This window comes from Rutidosis leptorrhynchoides, chromosome 5 (genome assembly GCF_046630445.1).
Source record: "Rutidosis leptorrhynchoides isolate AG116_Rl617_1_P2 chromosome 5, CSIRO_AGI_Rlap_v1, whole genome shotgun sequence".
Classification (NCBI taxonomy): Eukaryota; Viridiplantae; Streptophyta; class Magnoliopsida; order Asterales; family Asteraceae; genus Rutidosis; species Rutidosis leptorrhynchoides.
The window spans coordinates 133,978,386-133,995,347 of record NC_092337.1 but is presented as its reverse complement, the minus strand read 5'-3'; the positions used below and the strand labels follow the sequence as shown (position 1 = coordinate 133,995,347).

Sequence of the window (16,962 nt, the reverse complement as noted above, 5' to 3'; positions counted from 1 at the left end):
AATGGGGTTTAGAACCCTAACAAGCTCAAACCCTAAACATGAACAAGAGTCTTAACAATTAAATTCGGAGTTAGAGCTTACAAACACTACCAAAACGTAGCCAAGAACGAGCTGAACAACTTTAACACTCGAGCTATTGATCGATTCAAGCTTCTTCTTCTCCAAAACCCCAAATTCTCTCTAGAACTCTCTATCTCTCTCTCTAAGAATGGATGAGAGTGTTTAGTGGATGTGAAAATGATCCAAAACTAGATCCAATTCTGGTGTTAAGGCTACAGATCCGACCCCAAGTGAAAAGACACAATTGCCCTTCCTTTAACTCTAATTATCAGAAAACGGAAAACTGTCGCCAGGTGTAGTGCGCGGCGCGCACCCCTAGCCATGTGCGGCGCGCACGATGGTCCAAACAGCCTGTCAGCTTTTAAATTTCCTCCACGCTTCACACACTTAATGGGCATCATTTTTACTCTTTGTACAATAATTATTTGGGTCTTACAGATCGGGTGTGTTCTTCTTCGACAGCCGACATCAGTTTCCTGTGGGATTAGATTCGAGCACCTGGTGGCAGAACGCAAACTGAATTCGAAAACCTTTGTGAGCAGCTTGCTACAGTAACTCTTGACGTGCGTAGTCGGGACTCATTTCGATGGACTATTGCATCGAATGGCATTTTTACTGTTAAAAAATTAACTGATGTTATTGATGTAGAAGTCCTCAATTTCGCAGGTACATCACGAGAAGAAACAATGAAAAATAACCTTGTTCCCAAAAAGGTTGAATTGTTTGTATGGAGACCCCTATTGAAACGTATCTCGGTTCGTGTTGAATCGGATAAAAGAGGGATCGGCTTGCATAGTGTTAGATGTTCTATTTGTGATGACGACCTCGAAACGATAGATCACTCTTTGATATTTTGTAACTTTTCCATGGATATTTGGTCTAAAGTGCACAATTGGTGGAATCTTGGTAACTTTTCAAATCTTAGTATGGCAAAATTCTCCGAGGAAAAGCTTCGCGTCATATGTCTCCTCTTGGCTCGAAAATTTGGCAAACGGTGGAATGGGTGAGTGCATATTTACTTTGGATGAACCGGAACATGAAAGTCTTTCAAAATAAAGACTCAAGTGCTCCGGTATTGGTCAACGAAATTCAAGATAAAAAAGTTCGAGGGGATATCGCGGAAGTTAAAAGGTCATAAACTTGATTGGCTCGTGTTGTTATCAAATCCGGCATCATATCTTGATATCAACTACGCAGCTTATCTTAGTAAAAATTCGCGTATTAACTATGTAAATATTAGGCGTCCTGACCAACGGATCTTCGGTCCAGCGGTACCGCGGTTACACTTGTGTACTCGCAGGGCTAGAGGTCTCGGGTTCGAACCTCGTCACCCGCTCTAGGAATTGAAATATATTCCTTGAAGGTGGCCCAAAGGGAAGGTTTTACCGACCCGCTCCGGGACTAAGGTCCGGCCCGCCTGCCCCTCGGGATGGTTTAAGGATCGGATCCTCAGAGTGTGGTTCGGGTTTTCTGCCCGAAAGCGCGTGTGTGTGTGCAAATGATGATTGTCATTGAAATAAATGATAAGCTGATGCAAGCTTGCCTTTAAAAAAAAAAAAAAAAAAAAAAATATTATTAGGCATCTTGTTTTGGGGCTTTGCATTCCAATGTTATGCTTTGCCTCTAGTTTGTACACTATAATTTGAGTAATACAAGCTTTGCATTTAAAAAAAAAAAAAAAAAAAAAAAGTTAATATTCGGTTTCATATTCTTTAAGAAGAATGATATGAAATTAATATAATATTAGGCCTCATATGTTTTAAGAAGAATGATATGAATGGTATAGCTTCAGTTCCATTTAGTTCTAGGATGAAATGTTGTGATAACGATAATATGATAGTTCTGGAAAGAAAACACGACATGATTAACAATTATTTAAATATATAATATTTAATCAAGGAGGTAGTTTGTATTAGGTAGGTTACATGATAATTACTGTGAAGACGGTTTACAAATTGATATAAAAATAAAAATAAATAAAAAATTACACGGCTTCAGTTTAATTCACCATAACGAATATTTGATTAAAAGATGTAACTATTCTTTCATTTTCAAGATCAAAGAAGGATAATTTTGATCATTCACTTGTTAATATTTATCTTTCTTTAGAACGGCACACACATCCCTATTAAATAGTTCATGACTGAATTCGAACTAACAACTTTAAAGTTGATTAGCTACTTCAATATCACTAAAACATAAACCCTTTATTCTGTTAATATTTATCATAAGTCTTATTTTTTCATAAGCTATCTTTTATTTATTTTTTGCCAAACTGAAAATAATAACGTCAACTTAAATATATTTGATGTTGTCAAACTGTCAATGATGTTTTTTGTGAGGTGAAAATATAAAATTCAAAGATTAAACATCTAAAAAGGAATTTAAAACCAATTTGACTGTCTTGTAGTTTTTATAGTTAGGGAACATTCCAATACAAAAAAGTCAAAAGTTATACCATTATCGAAATGATTACGTGGAATAAACAATAGTCTCATTTTAATTCTAGATTCGAGATTGCTACTTTAAATCAAGATTAATAGTCAAATTATACGCGTTTGAAATATTTATGTGGTAGAGAATGGTGTGATAGTATTCCATAGTTGCTTTTACTTTATTACCATTGAATTAAAAATTGAAAGTAAAAATACTTTGTATATATATGTGTGTATCCAAGTTTCTCATTTCATTTGAAGTAGTTGACACACATTCTTTCCAGCCAAATAGTAATCACCAAATAAATCATGTCAAGAGGCACCACTTTCTTCCTCATATTAACCCTCCTCATCTTCTCTTCCACCCTTTGCTCTGCTCGGCCAGGGCCCACCGCCACTGTCACTACCGTCACCACTGAAACAACAAACAAGGTAATAAGCTAACTCGAACTCTAGGAACGTACCCATGTTGAATAAGTTTGTAAACCTTGCATGATTTATTTAACTTGTCTAGGTTGATATTTTATTTAAATTTCTAACTTGTGTTTTGTGTTATTGTTTGTAGGGTGTTGAAGTTGAGGAAGGGTGTCAAGGAATTGGTGAAGAAGAGTGCTTGATGAGAAGGACACTTGTTGCTCACCTTGATTATATTTATACTCAAAAGAGCAATCCATGAAGAAACAGTTAAAGAAACATATAAACTTTTATTCTCTTATATTGTATTATTAGTGTAGACTATGTACGTATATATGTTCTGTGTACTTTCAAGGTACGATCATGTATCATTTTCATGGAAATACTTCTAGTTTTGAAAGTAAATTCATGCTATTACAATTTTGAATACCCACACACCCTACCAGAAATTTTCTACAAAAATATACACTACAAGAAAAATAATCATTTATAACTGTAGGATCGTTTAAACAGTATTAAACAATAGATTAGTGCTATATCGAGTGTGAAATCCTCGATATAGTGTTTTTAGTCGAAAACACTGATTATTAGATCGATTTACCTTAAGAACTGACTTGAAACGATTAGGAATCGATTAGGGTTTGCTAAGAAACGATTGGAATCGGCTAAGAGGTGTTAGAGTTCGTAACCTTGACAATGAGCCAGATCCTCTATTTATAGACCATGACTCTTATCCGTACGGATGTAACTCCAATCCGTACGGATGGACTCTGAGAGTATAACTTTGATTTTGTACTAAATTAAAATAAACGAGGGTCTTACGTTTATGCACCAACGGTAACGATATGATCTTTTAGTGAAGACTTATTATTTGGTCACTACTAATATTAATAATATATAGTTATCGTTTAAAAAGTAGTTACCAAATTTTGATTACTATACAATATTAGTTACCAAAAAAATAGTCACTATAGTGACCAACTTTAATATTTTGGTCTCTAATAATGTTTTGTGACGAATCTATAGTGACGAGAAGTGACCAACCTATTTTAGTCGCTAACTAGATTTAGTAACCAATTTAGTGTTATTAGTGACCAATCGCTCTCTTCACCAAAGCTCATTTTTCTTGTAGTTATAACAATGTCTACCAGTGCATTCGAAGAATCCAAAACTTTTTAATTGGAGGAGTTACCTCGATACCGTTAATTCAATGACCTTTTCAGAACTTAGCTTTTAGAGTGTGATACCCGTTAGGCAACATATCACATCTTATGTTGATAAATTTAACATGAGATGATCTTAAACATCAACGAGTTAAACAATTTTCCTCTCCCATTTTGACTGAAATTGGTAACTACTTAGGGCCGCCATTTGGGACAATGGGACCATCTGGAGTGATTGATAAAAGAGAAACAAACGTTGAACAAATGTTAGATTTAAGAGTCAACCGAAATGAAGGTGGTTGGCAGTTGAATGAGATATATACGTGTATGTGAAACCTATCATATACTAGCAACTCTCGAAGTTTATCTCAAGAATGAACAACATATATGCTTTATTGGTCTCAGCCTTATTCGTGTTATTAAAATAGCAAGGGAAACAATACACGATAGCAACATATATTCAGGTAGCCAGAATATGAGTCAAAAACGATCACAGAATAACAAGGTTAAGCCAGTAAAAATACTCCTTATGCCAGATAGCCTAAACAGGAGCAATTATCTTCTTAAACTAGTAACGAGCGTTTTGAGACACGCTCGATCAGTTCCACATATTAATTGAATAACTTAACAAAGTTGATTACAAATGTACTCTAACATGTTTTGAAAATTCGATCTCAGTCATCGATCTATTATCAAAAAAGACATTCAATGAATCAAACAAGGTCGGTTAAAAGACTAAAACACAATTCAATGATGCAGTTTAGTTGCAAGTATGTACATAACAATAATAATACATATGGCTCATGTTAAAATTGAAGAGAAAAAAAACAGAATCTGCTTCAAGGGTGGATAGAAGGGCAGTAAATAAGTTGATGTAGATAAGGTTGTTATCATGGCATTTAGCAAACCCAGGCAACCTGCAGATGAATCGTAATAACACATAAATACACACCATTCTACTTGTATTGTGTGTCCATATATAAGGTTTTATCTCCATATTTCCATTTAGCAAAGTCAACACAATTTGCAGTTTCTTCACTTATTTCCCCCATTGTTACTGTATAATAATAATAATAATAATAATAATAATAATAATAATAATAATAATCACTCAATCTCTTATCAAGCATCTTAGTGATCGTCATTGTGGTATCGATGCGCGGGATATCACTCGACATTCTCTTACTTCTAATTTGGATGTTTATACTGACGCTGATGTTACTTTTAGGCGTATGGGGATTTGGTTATGTGGTGTTTGCTACAAAACACACACGGTACGTGCTAAGTGCCGTCATGGTAGGGGCCCGGATGTGCCGCCCCCCGATGAGGGAAATGGTGTTGTTCGTTTTGTGCTTCATAATTTTTCCAAGCCACTAGCTCCCTCTTCTCCTGCTCGACTTTGTATTGAGGATGGTTCGGTGCGTGATCATAACGATGGTTTTGACGTGGCTCTCCTGGATCAGTTGTTCTCTAAGGGGTTTCGCACGGTTAAGTCTATCCCTTCCAAGTGTCGTTTGGGGTTTTCTCGGGTTTTGAAAGGTGCTCTTGATAAGGTGATCTCTAAGCCTGATGACATTTCTAGTTGGGTCTCTTTGTTGGTGTTACCCCTCTGTACCCTTAAAACCTTTCGGCCACGGAGTAGTCGTGAGTCTAGGTCTTCGATAAAGCGTCGGCATCAGGAAGAGAATATTTCCCGTGCTATTTGCTCTTGGGGGACAGCGGGTGGGAGTTTACAGCTTGTGAGGGAGTATTTGGCAGAGGATTCTCCTATGTTGTCAGTGGTTGATGATGAGGTCCTTGATTTGGAAGAGCGTAATATTAAGCAGTGTCGTAGGAAGATTTTTGATGGCCATTACACCGCTGCAGCTCGTGTTCTTTCTTCATCAGGCGTTGCTCCTTATAATGACGCCACACTGGCGGACTTGCTGTCTAAGCACCCTTCTTCTATCGCTCCATCCTTGCCTGATATGACGGTTGATCACCTTCACCTTGTTACGACTTCTGCTGTTGTTTCGGGCCAGATTAAAAGTTTTCCTCGGGGCACTTCATGTGGTAGGGATGGTTTACGTGCACAACACCTTATGGATTGCTTGAGTGGTGCTGCTGTGGCAGTCTCGGATGAGTTGGTTGGCTCTATTACCGGAGTCGTTAATCTCTTTCTAGCTGGAAGGTGCCCTATGGAATTAGGAGAGTATATTGCTAGTGCTCCCCTCACACCGCTTGTCAAGCCCGGCGGTGGTCTTCGTCCTATAGCTGTGGGTACTGTTTGGCGACGTCTTGTTTCGAAGGTTGGCGCTGCTATGGTTGGCCAGTCTTTGGGAAGTTACTTCGATGGTCTTCAGTTTGGTGTTGGTATTTCTTCAGGTGGTGAGGCTATTCTTCATGCTGTGAATCGGCTGATTGAGGATTGTGGCTCTGATGTTGGTCTCTCTATGTTATTAGTTGATTTTCAAAATGCCTTCAATCTAGTTGATCGTACGGTCATGTTACGTGAAGTTCGCCGCCTTTGTCCGAGCATTTCTCGGTGGGTTGAATTTTGCTACTCTAATCCAGCCAGATTGTATTATGGGAACCACACATTATGGTCTTCTCAGGGGGTGCAACAGGGTGATCCCCTTGGTCCGCTGCTTTTTGCTTTGGTCCTACAACCCTTGGTTTCTAAAATCAGAGATAATTTTGAGGTTTGTCTTCAGGCGTGGTATTTGGATGATGGTACTATTATTGGGGACACTTTGGTGGTGGGGAAGGTTTTGCATTTGATTATGGAGGATGGGCCTCGTTTTGGGCTGCATCTCAACGTTGAAAAAACAGAAATTTTCTGGCCTACGGAGGACCCTCGCAGCAGGCAAGTAGGTGTCTTTCCTCCTAATATTGCTCGGCCTTTAAATGGTGTTAAGTTGCTTGGGGCCCCAGCAAGTTCCGATCCTGGTTTTAGTAGTGAACTGGTGATGCAAAGGGTGACCAAGTCCATTGCGCTTATGGATAAGGTTGCTAAGCTTGTTGATCCTCGGTGTGAGTTGTTGTTTCTTAGGGCATGTACGGGAGTTTCTAAACTCTACTTTTCCTTGCGTACTTGTCCTCCTAGTATATTTGAGGCGGCTCAACGCGCTTTCGATGGAGCCCTTCGATCTTCCTTGGAGCGTATTGTTACTGCTTCAGGGCCTGGGTTTGGTGATTGGCAGTGGCGGCTTGCCACCTTGCCATTTGCATTTGGAGGGCTTGGTGTTTATTCTGCGGGAGATGTTCGTCATTATGCTTTTCTGGCTTCTCGATTACAGTCTGCTGGATTGCAGACCAAGCTCCTACGTCATGCGGGTATTGTTGGTCTTGGTCGTGCTTTTGAAGATGCATTGGGTCTGTTTAATGAAACGGTTGGGTTTGATATTTTAGGTAATCCGAGTGAGGTCGCTGCCCCAATACTCATGAACAAATTGGCAGATGTTTATTTCACAAAGGTTACCGCTTCTGCAGAATCCACTTTTTCGTTATCTCCCCGACAATCGGCCTTATGGAAATCACAGCAGAGTGATCACACCTCTGCTTGGCTAAGGGCAGTCCCTATTTTGGGGTTGGGTCAGACGATGAACGCAAAGACTTACCGATGTGTGTTGTGCTACCGGTTAGGTGTTCCATTGTTCTCTATCTCGACGGCATGCTCTGCCTGTTCAAGGGTTTTAACTGGGGATATTTTCGGGGATCACGCGGTGTCTTGTGCTGGTATGGTGGGTATTAAGCATCGACATAATATTGTCCGGGATTCCCTTGTTGATGTTTGTTATCGATCTGGGATTTCAGCGAGAAAGGAGGTTGACATTGGGTTGTCTGGAGGGAACGACAGGGCCCTCAGACCTGCAGATGTGTTACTTTATTCCTGGGATTGTGGTCGCGATGTTTGTGTTGACTTGACAGGGTCTTCTCCTTTGACACAGTCTGGGCTTTCTGACTTTGTCCCTGGACGTGCTGTGATTAATGCGGCTCGTCGGAAGCGGGTCAAGTACGAATCTAGTTGTCTGGCGATTGGTTATGGTTTCATTCCTTTCTCATTTTCTTCCCTTGGGGAATTAGAGAAGGAGGCTGTTTCTTTGCTAAAACGGGTTCAGAAGAGTTCGATGGCGCAAGATATTGGTGCCGGTGCTGCTGCTGCTCATATTTTTACTAGGATAGGTTTTGCTATTGCTAGAGGTGTGGGGGCCCAGATTGTCTCTAGACTTTCCACTAATTTTTTGTTAGTTTTAAAACTTTTAAGTTTATTATAATAATAATAATAATAATAATAATAATAATAATAACAATAATCTCTATTCTCTATTTCTCTATTCTCTATTCTCTATCTCTATCTCTATATCTCTATTCTCTATATATATATTATTATAACAAAAGGGAAATTAGCATAGCATATTAAATTTCAACCATCAGATCATTATTTAAAAAACAAATCTAACAATTAAATTATATTATTAGCTAATATTTCATTAGTTCTTCACATCTAAAAAATCCTACTATTCTTAAAATTCTATCACATTTATTTATTATTTATTGAATTTTGATATTATTATATATTATAATTTATAATAATAAATATTAAGTATAACATAAATTAACATAACAATAATACTATACGTGAATTAGCTCTATTTATTAATATAATAATAACACTATACGTAAATTCAAATAATAATGATACTATATGTAAATTAACATCAACATCCTTTACAATAATTAATGGAATAATTTACATCGATATAATTATGTAACTATATTAATATAGATTATTATTATTATTTAATTAATTTAATAAATAATATCCATAATAAAACAACCTTATACATCAGTACGGATCAGGTAAATATTTTTATCCATTAACAGATCGTAAGTGGGTCATGGATATATCATACCCGCTACGGGTAAAATTTGACTTCTGAGTCAACAACCCCCGGGTCTGATAACCTGCATACTTACATTTAATTACAAAATATTAATATTTATTATAATTATAATTACATGTCGTGTAATTTTATTGTTCGCGGGTCATTGGTATACGTGAGTTACGAGCATGGACGAAAACACTTAACCTGTTAATGGGTACACGGGCTGCGACAAATAAAGACGTAATTATTATGTGCAAATCATTGATATAAGGGATTCGTGTCACACGATTGTCTTCCTTATACATACTTAATTAGAACTTCTAACTAATTCTTATAATTTACATGTTAGTATAAATCACGATCATTAAAGTCGTCTTAAAAGACTATAACAAACTTATGACATTATTTATAGTATTTAGCAATTTCGCCCAAAACCCGCGAAAGCGTGGGTTATAAACTAGTAATAATAATAATAATAATAATAATAATAATAATAATAATAATAATAATAATAATAATAATAATAATAATAATAATAATAATAATAATAATAATGATAATAATTAGTACAATAATAATAATAATAATAATAATAATAATAATAATAATAATAATAATAATAATAAAACATATTATTCTTTAAGCAATAATAATAATAATAATAATAATAATAATAATAATAATAATAATAATAATAATAATAATAATAATAATAATAATAATAATAATAATAATAATAATAATAATAAAACATATTATTCTTTAAGCAAGAAATTACTTCGAGAAGGGCGATATTTTTAGTATTCATCCCGTGACTGTTATCATGTTTAGGCGGATTTTATTGCCTTCGAATGTCAAACAAGTCTCCTTCAATGTCTATTCTTTGTCTACATGAAATCCATATATTTAAATGACTTTACACTATTATTTGACCACATACTTATTTATGATAATATGATATGTTTTTGTGTGTATGTATATCATTCATTCCTTCGCCAATATGTGGTGTATGTGCACATTAATTATTCCCATCTTCCATTTGCATAATAATTTGTTAAGCTAAATTCATGCTAATTATGGGTATTTATCATTTAAATTTTCAATTTATTTGGTTCAGTTTCCTCGAATTTAAATTTGTTTAAGGCAAATTTGAAAAGCTATCGATTGAATCAGAAAACAATTCATATTTTAAAACTCAAAATTATTCAAAATTCGAAGTCGGTTTACTTTCGGTTTAAATCGAAAGATAAAAAGTTATAACTTAACCAAAATAATCAAAAAGTATCACGTTTAAATTCGATTGTTGAATTTAAAATCAGTTTATATATTAATAATTTAACATATTATTATTTAAATTTGATTTTCAGTTTCGCCAAATTCAGAAAAGTCAAAACGGAAATTGATACGTAAAACGAATTCAGATTTGTAACCCGAACTAAAAACTGAATTCAAAGAGGTTTGGTTTTCTTTTCAATTATCATTCGATTCAGTTTTTGAGTTAAACAATTTGAAACCAAATTTTTAAGAAATTTTATAAACTGGTGAAGGTTAAAAAGGTTGCAATGTATGCTATTTTTTTTTTTTTTTTTGTTCTAAAAATATAACTACTCATATAGAAACGTAAACGTTTTTAAAAGGAAAGCATCTACAATCAGGAAGAACACAATAGGGGGTCGGGACAAGGCTCGAACCTAGAAAGATATAAAGAAAAGTAACTAATGAACTATTTATAACCGAGCATCGCTCGCCAAACCAAAATCACACACAAACAACCGAAACTAGAAATATATATATATATATATATATATATATATATATATATATATATATATATATATATATATATATATATATAACAATTTAGACAACCACTTGGACCGAAACTAACAAGGGCGGATCTAGTTTACGCTCAGTGGTAACACGGGTTACCACTGAAATACTCGATGCATTGAAATTTTTTCTTGAACTTTTAACTAATGATAACCTATTGTAATTTTTTTTTTTTTTTTTTTTGTGACATCAGTAACTAAGATTCCAAGATCCGCCACTAAAAACTAACCAAACATACACAATGAATATAAAAAATACATCAAACAAGTGAATAAATAAAACAAAGACGACTACAGCCTAAAGAATTACCTTCTTTAAGATTGACGTTGACCGTATGTATGCTATTAATTGGGCTTTGGAAATCTATCTATAGTATCTATTAAAATACTATCCTAATGATGTCATCTTTCCTAATTAATCCTATACTAATACTTAATCTTGGACACATGTTATTTAATTAAGAGGGTCTGCTGATGTCACAAACCCGTAATTTTACGGATCATTTCATTAGTTACTTACTATTTCTGTAGTCAGATCCAAAGTATTCGAGTGGTGACACAACACTAGAAGAATCACTACTTTTGGTAATCTCCTTGTTTACCATCACATATTATTGGCAACTACTCCTCTGTGATCAACCAGGACAAGCCCAACCAGTTTTAGCCCATAAAATTGTACGTTGTATTAACCTTTTACTAACCCTTTCATATTGACACCATTTTAGTATGAGCTTAATATTTCTAGAATAATCAAGCCTTTGAGAATCAAGTTTCACTTATTTTCTTCATCTCGATGACGAAAACCTGCAAGTCATGCACTTCAGATGTACAATACTTTTGTCCAGTTAGCATATAAAGCTCGTTAAGTAAGATTCGGATCATCTCATTGATTTTCATGGTGCCCTCAATTTGTGCACAAGTCAGCAGCATATCATACATCTTTGGTCACAGGTCTTTAACAGAACCAAAGATTTGATTACCTATTCAGTTGCACATTCTTTGCTTTTGCAGGCACCGCATCATTTGATGCTACTATAGCGTGGTTTATGGGTAGAGATGGGTTCAGTCTAACTAAATTTATGTTTTTGTAACTTAAGTTGTACTTGATAAAACTGAATGATTTAACGCTGAATCATTCATAATATGAATGATTTAAAGGTTCTAACTGAAGTTTGTTCCGAATAACATAACATGTTTGATAATCATTTTAAATATATAATATGAATGATATGAAATTACCTTAAAAACCTTTTGCATGAATAAAAAAACAATATACTTATTTAATAAGTGTTTTTGATATAAGTGAAAGAGAACATTACATAAAATTTAGTTGTTTAATGGTTAAAAGAGTATTTCAGCTCTGAATGGTTCAGAACTATTCAGCACCATATGTCATTCAGAGGTGAGAAACAAACGCGTTAAATTTTGAGTGATTCAGTATCTAGTGCTAAACCATTATTAACAGGTAATAAAACGCACCCTTAATGTTCAAAGACCCGATAAACATTCAGGACCAGCTATAAATTACTCAGTTCATATATACTTTACTTTGTCAAAGCAGAAAATTATACCAACTACTATCACTTAAAAGTGTCATTTTGATCCGTGTCTGTCATATTATATGACCAACTCTTCCTTGCATGCATACAATTTGACAATTTGTATACACAAATATACATGCATGCGCTGCACACAAGCATATGAACATGCTTAGATACATAAAAGTGTTCTTTTAAGGTAGAAGCTATGAACTATAACAAACTGATACAAACACTTTCGGGTAGAACATGCATACAGTTCTCTTATACTATATCATTGATGATACTTGTGTCCTTGTAAACTGATACAAACAAACAAGACTCATCCTTTTCGAAGCTATATCGAAATTGAATAACTAAAGTAGAGACAATTAAGACTCTAAAGAGTTCATTCTGTTCAATCAACAATATATACACACAATAGTATTGTATAATACAGATATGAATTCAGGCTAGAGAATTTTGTACGGATGCAAAACTCCATGGACTGCTTAATACGTGCAACCACACCGTAAGACATATAGTCATAACAGTATAAGATTTTGTACTCACATACCTATAAACTTCACGCCCTTTTTCAATCGCATCTTCATGAACCCCATCAACCTTTCTTTTTACTCCCGTCGATAACTGATCCAAAAAAAAGTCCAAAAAAGATCTTACAGTCGCAAACGTTACCTTCCCAGTCACATCAAGAACAAGCCTTCTGTTACTAGGAACAGCTAACGTAGACGAAATCCTACTCACAATACCATTACTCTCACTTTTTCTTGATTTCAATTCATTCAAAATCAATTCTTTACCATTATTACCATTAGGATTTGTAAGAACCTGGTGGGATGTTTTAACAAGAGTCTCAATAGCACCGTTGCAAAAAGTAGTTAACAATTCAGTTACTTTTCGATCATGTTTAGGGTTAGTCATACCTGAAAACATCTGATCAAAAGGGTTAACATCCATAGTTTTGTCAAGATAAACAGTAACTAATGTGCTCACAAACTGCTGTATACAATCTCCAATTAATCCCTTGCATTTCTCTTCGGTTATTACGTCTACCCAATCCTGAACCGAGCTCGTCGAACCATTCATTTCAACCTCTGCACTCGTATAAAACGCCATAACCATATTCTTAGCAAAACTCCCTACAACGACAGAAACAAAACCAGTTCCAGCTGCAGAAAACAGCCTATCCAAAGCTTTATCTGCAAAACTGTTACCCGAATCGCCTTTTTTCGCCCCAACCCTAGTATACCCTCGCAAAATTCCAACAGTTAAAGATCTCGTAACACTAACAATAGACTCTGAAACCTCATCGGATGTCGTAATCTTCGACAATTGTCTCAAACTATTCGGAATTTCATCAGAATCAGATTGTATAAAAACTTTCAAATCCTTTGAAATGATACCAATCGTCTCAGCAGAATCACCTAGTAACTCAGCAATCGAAGAGAACGCGCTGAATACTTTGAAGAATCTTTCCCTCTTTCTGACCACAGAAGGTGAATTATAAACCCTAATTGCACCATAAGTTGAAAACCCTAACGCTGCAATGAGAAGGATCCATTTCTTATTCTTTCGAGTGTAATTCAAGCTCGTATGCACATGATTTAAATCCATATAACACTTAATTTCAATAATTGGATTGAAATTTCGTTGACTGATTTAGGAAGTGAACAATTGAAATAGGAGGTTAAATGAGGGTTTTCAATCGCAGATACGGATTAAATGGTAAAATTATCATGTAGCTGCAACTAAAAGTGCAAGTATTCGTGTAAATTTACGAACCTACGAAAAGTTTGAAGTTGCAGAATCTTTGGAGGTCGAGTCCTACCGCGAACCAGCGTTCATACGTATCTAATCCATTTGGAAATTAGAATGTAGAAATATATCAGTGTATCGTTATATCACTGAAATGACCCGTGAAATCACGGGTTGTTTAAACGAAACAATTTAATTATATATAATAGGTATTAAGTGACTGTAAATGTTAAAGTCATTTATTTTAATGACTCGTTTAATTAAGAAATTTGTCGTTATTTTACAAATATATAGAAACATGTATTTTAGCATACATATGTAACGTAATTAGTTTCGTAAAAAGAATCCATATTTGAATATTAATAATATAATAATTATTATTATTATATTAAAAGTAAAAAATAATAATAAATAATTATTAGTAATAAAAATGCCTTTAAATTTTTTTTAAAAAATTAAAATTACAATTTAGGAGAGATTAGTATTTCTTTTTGTATTATTTTTTACTTAAATTAATATATAATTATTACATCATCATTATGAAAATTAAAAAGTAATTAGCTTAATGATGACATCATTATTTTGGAGCTTTATATGACTATATAGATTTGTTTAATTTTTCCTTTTCTCTAATAATAATAATAATAATAATAATAATAATAATAATAATAATAATAATAATAGTAATATAATATAATTTATAATATAATAAATATAAAAAATAAATATATAAATATAAATATAAATATAAATATAATAATTATATAATTAATATAATACTGTAAGTAATATAAGAGTAAGTTGTCCTTGTGATATACATCAAATTACTCAAGGACTCTGATGTAAGAACTGCAATAGATCAGATATATATCGAGTGAATTATATTCATATTCATATACATATTCATTAAATTAAATTTTTCAAATTCATATTCGTATCTATATTCATTCAAATGTAATTCATTCATTCATATTCATATCCGTTGAATTAAGTGGATTAATGGTATCTGTTAGATATTAAGTTTGTCTTAAAGATATTCTCACTATGAATTAATATCATTAAAGTATCTTTAACAAGTATAAATATAACGTAATTTAATACTATTCACGGAGTTGTATCTTCAAAATCTATAATACGATAACATTTTACTAGTTATAATGAATCAGTATATGTATAAGGATATATAAATGTATATGCATATATTTAAGTAAATATATAGTATATATATTGTGACGACTTGGAAATTTTCGACCAAATTTAAACTTAATCTTTATATGATTTCGACACGATAAGCAAAGTCCGTTATGTTGAGTCTCAAAATTTTTGAACTGTTTCATACATTCATTTGACTAAAAAGTGGGACCAAGCAATTACAAGACCAAACTGTTGAGATGCATATCACGACTTAAGCACCAAGTCTTTCATATTATTAATTATGATTTATTTAGATTGTTTCCAATTATGATTTGTTAACTTGTTAATCAAGTTTACCTTGAAGGTTAAGTTTAATGTTTGGTTATAAATACTTATGTAATCTCAAGATTTATTGAATAAGAAAAATAAAATAAGTATTCATCTTCTTATCAAATTCTACATGGTATCAGAGCAAAACCTGGGAATCAAAAAAAAAAAAAAAAAATTTCGTCTACGTGGTTCGTGGTCAAAAGACTTCATCGGAAAAATCCGTGAACTCCTTTTGGGTTAAACGTGTCAGACAAAAGAAACAAAAGTGTTGTGGTTTCAACAAATTAATTCAAAGTTGGACTCACACTTTTAAGGAAATTAATTTGGGTTTCTTTCTTCGATTTGCGGTACGAAAACAACTCAACATCTCCGACTATCATTGATCTTTGTTTTCTTTTATTTGCGTGTTAGTATTAAAAAAAAAGGAAGTAAAGTGACAAGAGTGTGGACGACTAGAATTGCTTCGGTGGGTTTGTTGTTCACGCAAAGAAACAAGAAGAAAGGCAAGAGTACTTTTATATTGCAAGAGGTCAGAAGGATTAATAAAAAAAAAAAAAAAAACTATTGTTCGACTTTTTTTTCTTTTGTTAAGTCATCAGTGAAGTTTACAAATCAATTTTTACAAAATCGGTGTGGGGATGAGCCGCCTAGCTTGACTAGGTTCCAAACTCCAAGAAAAAAATGAATTCTCCATGGCGAACCAAACAAGGTTCAAGTTGAACTGGGTTCATGTGTAGTGACCTGGAAAATTTCGACTAATTTTAAATCAAACTCTCGATACGATATTGTATTTTCAACACGATAAGCAAAGTCTGTTAAGTTAGATCTCAAAAATTTTGAACTGTTTCATATATTCAATTGACCTTCGACCATTCTCGACGATTCACGAACAACTATTTGTAAGTAGTTACATATATGTTTATATATATATATATATATATATATATATATATATATATATATATATATATATATATATATATATATATATATATATATATATATATATATATATATATATATAAATATTACTTCTAAATATATAATATTATATTTAGTTGTTTAAAAGAATATAATTAATATATTTATTTACTTAAACTTGTTAATTAAGATTTGATATATATATATATATATATATATATATATATATATATATATATATATATATATATATAGAATGTGTATATATATATATATATATATATATATAGAATGTGTATATTGAAAATGAATGATTTCGAGCCTAATTAGTAAACGTCAGTAACACTCGGTTGACGTTTCGTTAGTTTTAATATAGATATACTACATGTTCATGAAGGACTAAAATAAAAGTTGAACTGTAAATCGATTACGAAGATGTTAGATTTGTTAAAAATATTTTTTACCTTTTTAAGTTTAAATATTAGTACTCCGTACATATAAATTGGAACAGA

The 16,962-nt window shown here is 33.2% G+C and overlaps 2 protein-coding genes across 2 annotated transcripts; one reads left to right on the top strand and one right to left on the bottom strand.

Annotated features, from left to right (window-relative positions):
- Window positions 1-2,731: 2,731 nt before the first annotated feature.
- On the top strand, window positions 2,732-3,329 carry LOC139850334 (phytosulfokines 3-like). Its single transcript, XM_071839918.1, has 2 exons — window positions 2,732-2,927; window positions 3,061-3,329. The coding sequence occupies exons 1-2, from the start codon at window positions 2,805-2,807 to the stop codon at window positions 3,169-3,171; spliced, it is 234 nt and encodes a 77-aa protein (XP_071696019.1). The 5' UTR covers window positions 2,732-2,804; the 3' UTR covers window positions 3,172-3,329.
- Window positions 3,330-12,552: 9,223 nt separating this feature from the next.
- Window positions 12,553-13,940, bottom strand: LOC139847934 (protein PHLOEM PROTEIN 2-LIKE A10-like). Its single transcript, XM_071837667.1, has one exon. The coding sequence runs from the start codon at window positions 13,922-13,924 to the stop codon at window positions 12,755-12,757; it is 1,170 nt and encodes a 389-aa protein (XP_071693768.1). The 5' UTR covers window positions 13,925-13,940; the 3' UTR covers window positions 12,553-12,754.
- Between the last annotated feature and the right edge of the window lie 3,022 nt (window positions 13,941-16,962).